Source organism: Lissotriton helveticus, chromosome 10 (assembly GCF_964261635.1).
Source record: "Lissotriton helveticus chromosome 10, aLisHel1.1, whole genome shotgun sequence".
Classification (NCBI taxonomy): Eukaryota; Metazoa; Chordata; class Amphibia; order Caudata; family Salamandridae; genus Lissotriton; species Lissotriton helveticus.
The window spans coordinates 1,025,350,720-1,025,363,369 of NC_136071.1; the positions used below are offsets into that span (position 1 = coordinate 1,025,350,720).

The window sequence follows — 12,650 nt, forward strand, 5'->3', positions numbered from 1 at the left end:
ACAGTTCCTCCAGGTGCAACTTTTGGCTGTACGCTTTTGTTTGTGCACATGATAAAAAAACAGTAGATAGCCTAGCACATGTTCTGAGAATAAGTCTGCTCTCAACTAGAGGTAGAGTTTGGATGGCTCAGAGGGGGGCATGTCAGTACAGGGGCAGGGATATGAAGGACATATAGATTAGCTTGAAAGGATCGCAAAGAAGAAGCCCATCAGTACTGTGGAGAACTCTGAGTGAATGGGGACATCAGTGCTGGGCTCTGGAGGACTCCGTGAAGGAACATTTTTAGCACAGTTGGATGGAGTTACAGCTCTTTGATGAGGAGTAACTCAGGACCTGGGTTTTGAAAGCTGAATTTTCACGCCTACACACTGCCTTTCACGTATTCAATTTCGTGAAATGCAGGGCATGGATATGCCCGCTGTGGGGCTTACTCGGGTAAAGGTACCTTCCGAGGCCTGGCACATGCTGAGGGTGTCCACAGAGCTGGCTTGCAACCTAGGCCCAATATACCTACAATGGTTAGAAGCTGGGAACCTGCGTAAGAATGGCTACTCAGACTGGGGAAGGACATCAGGGACGAGGGTACTCACCCCGACTGCTCAGGCCAAACGTTTATTCACTGGGTTTGTGTAAGAACTTGTCATGAGTTAGAAAAGAGGACAAGGAGACAGGGTGGAAGTTGATAGACGAGGTAAAAAAGCAACAGAGATGAAGGAAAACAGAAGATTGGAATGCAATAGAGCTGGATGGTAAGAGGTTGGGAGGAGTGATATAGAGGAGTGAAATAAAGGAAGGGGATAGAAGGATAGGTGAGAATGGGATATGAAGTAGACCGAACATTCCACCGGGGTGCGGCTGAATCCTACGTGTGTGCAGATTGTACGGCCCATGGCCGTCCGACGTAGATGCTCACTGTGACGTCGGACGGCCCGGCTATCCGATGCATCGAAAAGGATAAAGGCAGGGGAGTCACAGAATCACAATGAAAGTAAAGAAGGGAGAGTAGAGAAAAGATGAAAACGGGAACAGGAAAGAAGAGGTGCAGGATAGGAAAGCAGAATAATAGGAACAGAGGCGTAGCTTAGTCAATAAGATTAGGGGTGGGAGGGTGTGCGCTTCAGGTTACCCAACATTGACACAGGTTAAAGTACGCTACAGGAAGCAGGGCCATAAAGGGCCTTAAAGCAGTAGGAAGGGAGAAGAGTGTGGATTGTGAGGGGTACATATAACTCAATTTTTTGTAAAATAACTATTTTTAAGACCTTTAAAATAGAGAAGAGTGTGAGTGGTTTTTTTCTGCAAGTGTATGTAAAAATCCCAAGTGAAATCCGAAAAACACCTTCCCATACCCAACTTAAAGCACCTGTACCCAACTATTTACTTCATAATACATTTATTAGAGGGGTGTAACACCCCAAACACCATCCTGAAGCTACGCCCTGATTCGGAAGGGCGGAAATAATAGAAAGATTGAGAGCGAGGACGATTTGCAGGAGAGGGAAAGGGGAGATTTGAGTGTAGAGAGAAAAGGGGGCATATATGGAGAAGGTGAACTAAAGGCGTGAGAGTAAAAAGGAAGAAGTGAATAAGCAAGAAATGCTGAGGAAAAGAAAGAAAGGGGTGCGAAACATAGAAAGGAGCGAAAAAAGGGAAGGAAAGAAGGAAGGATGATACGAACAAACAAATGACGATGGGTAACGAGGGGAGGGAAAAGGACAATTATAAGAATATTTGGGCAACACCAGACACAGTAGGCCAATTAGTTAATCTCCTAGAGAGCGAAATTCATTAGTACAGTAGTTAAGTGGCTTTGCACATGATTGCTGAGAGAGCGGTCATCCAAAGGGGGGGAGGGGTGTTTTGTAGTTGTGTTCCTCAACTGTAACAAATTGAAAACTTGAATAAATCAGATTTTGAGTAAAAGGGTGATGGGTAGGCAAAGGTGACACTAGGGAGTTCAGAGATAATGAACTAAATGAGTAGGAGAGAAGCATAGTCGAGGTATAGATTTGAGAGAAAAAGGGTAGTATGAGAGAGAGGACATGGAGATTAGAGAGAGTTTGGGAAGAAAGAATGGTAGGATGTAGATTGAAGAGAGGAGGCAGGATGAGGGAGAAGAGGAGGAGAGCGGAAAGCGGAAAGAAAAGTGGGCAGTATAAAGAGGTGCATGGAAACAAGACAAACTGTAAAAAAAGGAGGCACGAGATGAGGAAAAGCGAGAGATGAAGTCGATCGGACAAGAAAAGGTGCCAGGAGGAGATAAGAGACTCATGACGAAAGTTAAAGAGGATTAGAGCACACAAATCTGTGTCAAGTAGCCCACTGCACCCTGCTGTGATGGGTATCTTTTAATACTAACCCATAGGTGAAGCAATTTTTTTTTCTGGCTTAGTTTAGGGCCAATGGTACCCTTGCTATGCCAATGATTTTGGTAGCTTACATGTGGCACATACTTGTATATTAAGTTGTTGCTTGTCTACAGTGTACGCAGCCTTGCTAGTAGTGCACGAAGCACCATTTGTGCCACACATAAAGGAAAACAATTAGAGGAAACATTGCTGGTGAGCTACCCGGTGGAAACCCCTGAACTGAACAGTTGTCACAACCTGACCATACCCATAAACCCATGTAGAATACATAATTCACCAGTTTCCCATGCGAATCTTTAGTCTGCCTATCACTACTTACTGACACTTCAGTCACATAATTTAGAAATTCTGATCATTGTGTGTATAGAGTTATGTGCCCGTTGAATATATTGCATTAGTTTCAAATATTTTGCTTTGTTAACGTATGTAACTTAAAAATACTAAAAATGTAAACCATTTGAAACCTTTTTTGTACTTTTAGGTCGTTTTAACTAAGAGAGCAGATCCAGCTGAATTGAAAACAATATTTATTAAGGTATGTAAGATGAAATTTATTTTGTGCTTAAAGGTATGTCCCCTTATAAACTGATCACTGTTTGAAAATATTTTAACTGTTTGAATTGCCATGGATATATAGGAGAAACAAATGGGGAAAAAAGATGCATTTCTAGGTTGTCATTTACCATTTTGTGGAGGTAAGCACATTTATAGGTTATTCAGTAAGTATATCCCTGTCAGATGGGTTTCCGCTAGGGAGAAAGTGTGTTCTTGATTGTTTTCTCACTTCTACATGGATATGGGTTTTCTTAAAAAAAAAAAGATAGGCACTGGACTGGATATTGAACTTATTGTGTCTGTTGACTTGTAGAGTTTTGAGCTGGTATTCCCCACTAAAACTTTGAGATGACTATTACTGCCTGGCCTTGCTACCCTGAGAGTCCACAGAAAATGATGTACTTGGCCTACTTTGCATAACCATAGTAGGACAAATCTCAAGACACCAGTGAGAAAGACCTCAACCAATACAATAGAGGGCCAGTAGCTTTGCCTGCCCTGTGGCCTCTGAGTGGAGTCTGATATTACACATTTTGGTAGACAATTGGTCCCAAGATTTCAGCTTTGCAGTCATTCAGGACACAGTAGGTAGCCTTATGATCACTAACATCAGAACCAGGAATTGATATGAAGCTTGAGGCAGATGAGGCCTTCCCTACAGGTTTCTACAGCCACCAAGGCATCCCGGGTATCGCTGGTGTTCTGGTTCTATGTCTAAAGCAAATATTGAGGAAGGCAGGCTCATCCCTGAAAACCGCCACCATGCCTAGTGCTAATGGTGTAGAAATACTTCTGAAAGTTAACTCTACCTCGAACCACAACAACTTGTAAATAACACCTTAGCTCTTGTATGTCGGTAATTTTGAGACCGTCTTTTATAGTGTTGTAGTGCGCACACTTTGTAAGCTTAACGTTCAGGCTGCACACTGCAGTCTCAGAGATGGCTCTGTGTGCTCCTCAAGAGTGGTGTAAGATGGTCACAGGTCCGACAACTTTAGCATTTTCCCTCAAAGAAAACCTATGGTGAGATTGCACTTTTCTTTAAGGATGTTTGATCTGTGAGTCTATTTTAGTCTCAACTCTGCATTGGTACGACAATGTAATGCACTTAGTGCCTTGTCCTATTCACTGTACAATTGTGTATTGATAGATACTAGAAGTACATGCAGTTGTAGAATGAAAACACTTTTTTTTGCATTGCTTGTAACTATTGTCTGGCATGGAAAATCTGCCCGGCAAATAAAATCAAAACAAATATATTTACTTAAGATAAATAATTGAAAGTGTTGTGTGTGGATTGGTAAAGATGGGAAGACTTTTGCGATGCCTGTAATGTTGACTTTTTCATTGAAATCCTCAAAAGTACATTATTGATGAGCAAGGATGAAAAAGCTGTTGCCTGAAAAACGCTACCAGTCACTACTGAATGGTGGGCAATGCCTGCAGGCATGACCGATTGCTATGACCTTTATCTCTGGATCAATTGGCACCTGGAGCGGAGTGCCACGGCAACAACAGGGGGTCGGTACTTCCTGGGTGTAGCCAAAAGCGGCGCATTGTGGGTTTTAGGGGATGAAGTATTGAGTTCAGGATACGACTGTTAATCATATTATAAGCCTAGTACGTCCTTACCATTGCTAAAAGACAACTTAGCACGTGTTGGGTACTAGCAGATGTAGAATGTGTGGATAAAGGCTACTTTCTTAATCTGGTATCTGCTTTGAAAATCCCAAAATGTTGACTTTGTGATTTGGGGGCGGATGCTCTTGGTTTAGAGAATATCAATAAGAGTCAACAAATTTACTTCAAAGCATCTGTTAACGGATGCTGTAGCTAGATAGTAAGACCGGTAAAAAGTCATTGTAGGAAAGTAGGATCTGCTTTCATGGTTACCCTCACTTTTTGCCTGCTGTCGGTGTGTTTTGACTGCAGTTTGCTGGGATCTTGTTATTCAGCACCCCAGCATCTGTACGCTCTCTCCCAAAATGGCTTTGGTAAGTACTTTTGTATCTCCACAATTGGCTACTGGTGTACCCTTTTAAGTCCCAAGTATATGGTACAAAGGTACCCAGCGCATAGGTACAACAGGGGTCTCCCATAGGCTGCAGCATGTTTTGTGCCACCCATGGGAATCCACTTAAACTCAGACTACAGACCTGCCCTTGCAGCCTGTGTGAGGTGGTGCTTGCGCCTCTCACGACTGATATAAGTTTCCTTATATCTGAGGTCTTTACACTTAAAACCTCTAAGTTCCCCCTATGGAAGGTCCTTCAGGTTCTGAGGGCAAGGTTCTTGGTTATAAGTGTGAGGGTGCCCCTGCATGAGCAAGACACCCCTACAAACCCCAGATTCGAAGCTCAAGGCTTTATAAGTGCTTTCAGACATTTTAAGACATATAGTGGACATCAGTCATTACAAGATATCTAACTGTTTAATAGCTGTGCTAAACATGGTCATGTTTGGAATCATACCCCAACACTGATTCTGATGTTGGAGGTATGATCCCATGTACTGGGGGGGACCCTTAAGGGAGCCCCCTGTACTCCTGGTTACAGCCTTTTGGGGTTTGCCAGCAAGCTAGTGCTGCTGCCGACCACAGACATGATTCTGCACTCCAGCTGCTGAGCTGAGCACGTGCAGGGGCAGGTAGAACAATATGTTTCCTGTCACTGTGAGGTGTGATTACCTCCCACACAAGACTTAGTGTATTGGGCTGGGGTGGGGGTGATTTTCAGCACCACCAGACTGCATTGAAGGGCACATTTGGTGCCCTTCGTGCATAATCCGGTTTGAGACAGCTCAGGAACCCCTTGGTTCCGCTCTGGCAAGAAACCGGATAAAAGACAGTGGAGTATCCTCCCCTCTGTCCAGCTCCTCCTTTGTGAGAGATCCCAGAGTCATTCCATCCCTTTCCTTTGGTATTTAAGGCTCCTCTGTGGGTGGGCCCTCAGATACATCATGGAACAAGACTCCCCACTGAAACGAAGACCCTCTTTGACCATCTGGGCACTTGGACTTGTTTGGACTTCGACTGGAATCAAGACTGCATCAAGGAAGACTCCTACTGCTCCTGGTCTCGCTGTATTTCAAGTCTTCTGCCTCTTCTGTGTCTGTGATGTGCTCGGGTTCTCCAGCAGACTTGTGTGCATCAAGGACATCCAAAGGAATCTCCCTTGGAGTAAAGGAGTCACCCCTGTTAATCAGCAGGCACCACAACGAAGCTGACCGGTCTGCTGCTTCTGTTGTCCTTACAGACTTCCGGAGGCCCAGCAACACAGGTGGTGGTTTGTCAGCTTTCCAGAGGCCTGACCTGTCTTTCCTTCAATTTGAAGGACAATATCCCTTGTCGGAGCCACTGTGACCTAACCCCTGTGCACCGTGTTGACTTGCGGTTGCCAAAGCTTGCTGGCTCTTCACTCCAGAGATCTTTGGGCTACAAGAAGCTCCAGCCACCAGCAGCTCATCCCTCGAAGATCATCCCTTGCACTGTGGGCCTCCATCTTTGATGAGCTGCCCGAGGTCCTCTTGCGATTCCTGTGCCTTCAGCCTGTGGGTCCTCTTGAAGGTCTTCTGTGTTGATGGGCTCCCCTGCTTGCTCCTGGACTGCTCTGCTTCTCCTGTACTTGGTGAGTCCCTTAGACCTTGCTGGTTTCAACAATTGTATCTGGTTTTCCCCCACACCAATTGTGGATACCAAGGCTTGTTGGTGCTCCCATCAGATACCGACCACCTAGACACGGACAGTCGATGTGGGACAGGTGGTGCATGGCTCCTGGTCTTCCTCAGCATCGTCTGGTCCCTGCAGATGCAGCAACAAAGTCCTTGTCAACTCTCCTGATCTCCCTACCAAGGGTGGGCATTGTGCTTCTGTGTCTCCTGGTCACCTCCGAGTGGCATAGACTGTCCCCTCTGCTTACAGGTTCTCCTCTTCAAGAATCTATCCTTGAATTCCACCGGACATCTTCAGAGACTTCTCCAAAAACCTTTCTTCCAAATTCTTCCATTGTTGTCTATGGAAGGTTCCGACATCATTTCACCCCTATGCACCCGGTTTCCCTGGTGCAGGTGACCTAGTTCCAGAAGCATCCACGAATGGGTGGCTCTCCAACCTTCTGTCCTCCAAAGGGTTTCTTCGGAGTCCTCTGGAAAGGGTCCCTTTTCTTTAAAACTGTAACCACAACTTCTCCATGGAGTTCCATTGGGCACGCGGCTGTGTTTCCACTCTGCACACAGCCTCTGTGGGGTTCCTGGGTACTTACCTTGGGTGGTTCCTTGTTCTCCCAGCTCTGCTGAGTCCTTTGGTCCAAGTCCCGTTCTTCCTTGCAGTTCCCATTCCACTTCTTTAGTATATGGTGTGGTCTCCACCTGGAGACCAGTGTATATTTGTGCTGCTTACCTGATTTCTTTGAAGTATTTTCATGTTTATTGTTGATTTCTCCAACTAGGAGATATATTAATGTAGTAGTGATTGTGTTGTGCAATAGATATACTTATTTTTCATACACAGTGTGGTTCATTTTCATCTAATCTACACTACTGATTACATGTGGTAAAATAAGCTGATTTACACTCCTTCAAGATGACACTGAAGACTGCTCTCCACAGCTACCACTTTGAGAGCTTTCAAAGGTTACCAAAGACCACTAAAATCGCCATAAGGGTTGCCTGGATTTAGTGCAAGCTGTAGCAATCCTTTAAGTGTGCACCATATACTAGCCCGCCTCCTACTGACATCTTCCAAAGAAAATGTCAACTGTAAAGATGTCGTGATTGTGAACAATAATATCTGATACAGACTTCTAGCCGCAGATTCCTACCTTCGAATTTTCCCAGGTGACACACTGGATCCGGAAGATTTTTCGTGAGCAGTACCCCTGCACGCCGTTAGGTGGCTTCGATCGGCTCCATGCAGTGTCATCGGTGTCGTCCACATCACCTAGGTGTGCTGACGTCCATTCTTTTCTTTCAGCGCCAGCCAGCACTGATCCGAGAGAAGCCCTGCCCTTCTGTCCATTTTGACAGGATTTTTGCGACATTGTGTCAATGTCTTTTGAGGGTTTTTTCTCCTGGTGTGTCGAGGATGCGTGCGTTGAGGGAGACCGATTTTAAACCTGTGGTGCCTATCGCCATGTCCGTGTCGGACCTTCTCCTCATATGTTTGTGGTGTGTAGAGCTCAACCACCTCTCAAAGTTGTGCTTCGACTGCCGGGATATGGCGTCGTAGGCTTTAAGAGAGTGGTCCCTGAAGCTGCTAGTGTCTAGGCACGTGACTCCACTGAAGCCACGGTCCCGCTCGAGAAGGTGGTCTTTAGACCGTTCTCATGGACATGCACTTCGATGTCACCGGTCTCTGCGGAGACAAGGCAGACTCGGCACCGGAGCGCTTTAAGGACTTGCTGGCTACGAACAAGTACTTGTGCCTCTCTGCTGCCCCATGCCCCCAGTCTGCCTTTCTCTCCTTTCATGGCCATGGAGGGGGCATTCAACCGTGCCAACCCTATCCCAGCTGCTCAAGCTACCAATTCCTCTGCATTGATGAAGGTGTGGTTCCTACTAGTCCACTGTCTGGTCCAGCCATCACCCCCCCCCGGTAGCTGCAGCCTCCAAACCTAATCTTGCCCTTCTAGATCATTGGCTTCCAGTTGGTGACAGGATCCGGCTTCCCCTCCATCTCTGGCAGTCCATAACATCGGACAGGTGAGTTCTGCAAATCGTCCAAAGGGGCTACTGTCTCCCCTTTAAGGATACCGCTACCTCCATGCCTCCATCTTACGACCAGCTTGAGGATAATCATTTGTCCCTGTTCCGTAAGGAAGTTATCGCTAGCTTGGCCAAGGGAGCCATAGAGTAGTTTCCGGTGCTAGAAGTAGTCTGTGGTTATCTCTGCTATTTTCTGTTCCACAAAAAGGACAAGGGTCTTAGATCCCCGAAAATTCAACTACTTACTCAAAAAGAAGAAGATGGTCATGTTGGCTCAGGTCTTGTCTGCCCTATGCCCAGGATACTGGATTGTAGTTTTGGATTTGCAGGATGCCTATTTTGCATCTCCGTCCTCCCTGCCCATCTGCGCTACCTGTGGTTTACAGAGCATTTTCAGTTCATTGTGCTTCCTTTTGGCCTTACTAGTGCCCCTCGGGTGTTTATCAAGGTGATGACGGTAGTTGCAGCTCATCTATGCACATTATGGATGCCAGACTGACCCTATCTCGGCAAATGGCTGCTGAAGGCAAGTTCGTCTCAGGTGTTGTCTCCCACATCCCGGCTACTGTGAACCTCCTGCATTCGCTAAGGTTCACTACCAACATGCCAAAGTCACACCTGACTTTCTCTCAGATGCTCCTTTTCATCAGAGCTGTTCTGGACACAGTGCACTTTCTGACTTATCCTCCTGAGCGGTGAGTCCAGGGTATTCAGGCCATGATACCCATGTTTGAGTCTCTATCCTAGGTTTCAGTGAGGCTGACGCGGAGGCTGCTGGGCCTCCTGCTGGCGACACTTGCCAGATGGCATGTGCGGGCTCTGCAGTGGGACCTGAGGTTCCCATGGGTGCATCATCCTGAGAATCTTTCCATCATGGTCCAGATCTCAGAGGGAACTGCAATGGACCTACAGTGGTGGCTAACAAACTGCGATTAGGTCCGAGGAAGACCCTTTCCCTACCCCAACCAGATCTCTCAGTAGTGACAAATGCGTCACTCCTGGGATGGGACAGCCACCTGGGGAGGCGGAGATCACAGGACACTGGTCTACAGCGGAATCCAGACTTCACATCAATATGCTGGAGCTCCGTGCGATCCGACTGGCATCAAAAGCCTTCCTACCCTCCATCAAGGGAAGGCTAGTGCAATAGTACACGGACAACCACACCATGGATCAGCAGGGCATATTCCTGGTGGTTCAACACCTGGTTGATTCTCTGAATGCCAGCACGGACTAATTTGGCTGTCGATACCTAGCAAATCACAAATGGCATCTCCACCTAGAGGTTCTCATTCAGCAGTGGGGAGAGCCTTGGTTAGATGTGTTCGCCTCCCCTGAGAATGGGGAATGTAAGCAGTTTTGCGCACTAGAGTTTCCAAGGCAGATCTCACTCGTACACGCTTTTCATCTCGAGTGGAGTTCAGGCCTCCTGCATGCCTTTCATCCCACACCACTCCTGCCCAGAGTTGTCAAGAAGATCAGGAACGCCCTGGCACAATTCGTCCTTGTGGCTCCGGACTGGGGATGTATAGTCTTGTATTCCTAGCTTCTGGACTTGAGAATAGATCTTTCAATCAGGCTGTCCTTTTGGGCTGTACTTCTGTCGCAGAAGCAGGGGAGGTGCCTCCACCCGAACCGGTCAACTCTCCGCCTTCTTGAATGGAGATTGAGCAGCGGCACTTGATAGCTTGCAACCTGCCTCCCAAAGTCTGCAATGTTATTCTGGCAGCCACATGTCCCTCTACCAAGACGGTAGATGCCTGCCGTTGGAAGATGCCATTTTTTGAAGATATGATGTATTTGAAATCATGCAGTGGCCTTTCAGTACAGGACAAAGGTACTATAACCTTGATTCTCCACCAGACATGTTTAAAAAAACAAGCCCACACGACAAAGCAACATGCCACATATTAAAATGTGTAACTCTGAGAATGTAGTATTACTGAGAGGCTCAAGACATTTTAACACTGGTCAACAGTTGCTCTAGTTGCACCCAAGGACAGACTTTAAAAGATCCTCTGCTAGTGGCACTACACACCAGCGCAACTTCATACAATGAACAGAAGATAGCCAGTTTGGATAGGAAATGGTATCTTGGCTGTGTGTATTATTGGGGATTTGCAGCACTGTCTGAGTTCTCGGAGTGCATGCTTAAGTCCGTTAAGGAAGCAAGACTAAATAGCAGTTTAGAGTTTATACTGTTGGGTAGCTCTGCTGATTTTATCTGTCCAATTTGCATCAGGGTAGGGAAGATCATCTTGCATATGCTTATATTTGTTAAACAGGTGATTTTGGGGTAACACCAAGGTCCTCACATCTGACATGTGAATGCAGAGAATCTGTAAACTTTGGGGGTGCAAAAACTAGTACAAAGAGTCATGAAAAAAAAACTATGCAAAGTGTGGTACCCAAAAATTAATATATGGGACGTGAATGTAAACACTTGCTTTACCTTAAGAGAACATAGGTGCTCTATATACTAGAACAAGTACAGTTCAAGTGGAATGTATGAATGTAGTATGGTCGATTGACTGGTGGCAGGACAAATCCTAGAAGATAGGGGCATGTGAATAACAAACATTTTAATGAGCAATTCTAGAAAGTCTGTTGGGTAGGTCTATACGTTCTGAATTCACATACAGTTTGCCAGTAATTGGGGGTTTAATGCTGTATGGCTTTGTGAGAACTATATTATTTATTATTGGATACTCTGTGAAGAAAGGATTCAGGACTCTATCATATTCCCTGCTAAACTAAAAATAAATAGGTATGGTCGCTCCCACTTCTGCCAGAACCCAGACAAGGCTTGGTCCTGGTTGGAGGCACACTGCTTAGGTTCTCTCAAAATCTGTGAACCTGAAGGAGTGCCCCCCTACGCCGCGGAAATGTCAAGGGGAAACTTGTGAGCACGTCCTTTAAATAAACCCACCCAGTTCCTATCAGAGGTGGGGCGAGTGACCGTGTTGGAAGCAGCGGCGTCACTGATTGAAGTAATGTCCTCCGACAAAGAGATTAACCACTAGTAAGACGCTTCTGATTCTTACTCCCTTTAAATTGAGAATTTTGAGCTTCCAGTTGTGACCTCCCAAACCGCAGACAAAATGATTTGAATAACACCACTCTTTTTCTCTCTGGTCACGTTTAAGTGGAGTTAGTTATAACTACTGCCCAGGCCGATGCAGCTGTGCATTGGGAATCTGTCTTTGCCCATCATTACTGCTTTATGGGGTTTGTAGCAGAGACCCTTTGTTTTACTAACTTTTTTACCTGTTTAGTTTGGGTGGTCTGCTGTTGGCGGGCTGCTCTGGGAATGAGGAATTGGGTAAACATTTTTTTGCTATTGTCCTATGCTGTCTTGGAATTAAGTGCCGCAATTGTTGGGTGGGGAAGGTGATTGGGGAGGGACCCTTTGTTAGATTGCGATGCAGCTAGCTCTGTGGCTAACACAAATAACAGCTCTAAACAAATTACATAGAACATATGTGGCATGAGTTCTGTGACCAAACGTCATAAAATCCTGATGTGTCTTAAGACTTGGTGTGCATATCACCCTGCTTCAGGAATCACATCTCACTCTGGCTGAAGCAAACCGCCTCCGCCGGCGGTGGCGGGACCAGCTTCATGCTACTATATACCCAGCCTTTGTGAGGGGGTCACTTCTCTGTGTGAGGGTGGAAGTTCCTTTTGAGACCACCACAATTGACCTAGATGAAGAGGGCCGATATTTCTTGGGAAACCCCTGGTGCTGGGCAGTGTTTCCGTGCTAAATCATGACCAAGCCTAATTTCTTCACACCCTACCCGTGGGATTAGCTTGTCTGATTGGTGGGGGCGTACCTCATTGGAGATGATTTTAATTGTGTTTTAGAAAAGTCCTTGGACCGCTCGACTCTTCTGCTCCCGGGGGCAACAGCTCATAGAACGACTGCTGGCTTGGCCTCTTGGATTACTCCCAGGGATAGGGAAGACCCCCCATACGTATATAACATCCCATTGACTGAGATTACTCCTTATTGAGCCCATACC

General features: G+C 46.1%; 1 protein-coding gene across 1 annotated transcript in view; it reads left to right on the forward strand.

The window, feature by feature from the left end:
* SLC25A13 (solute carrier family 25 member 13) overlaps positions 1–12,650 on the forward strand; it is a 707,445-nt gene that overhangs the window by 48,151 nt on the left and 646,644 nt on the right. Inside the window, exon 2 of the mRNA XM_078663721.1 lies at positions 2,852–2,905. Within this exon, the coding sequence (XP_078519847.1) occupies positions 2,852–2,905 (54 nt within the window). The remainder of the gene's footprint in view (positions 1–2,851; positions 2,906–12,650) is intronic.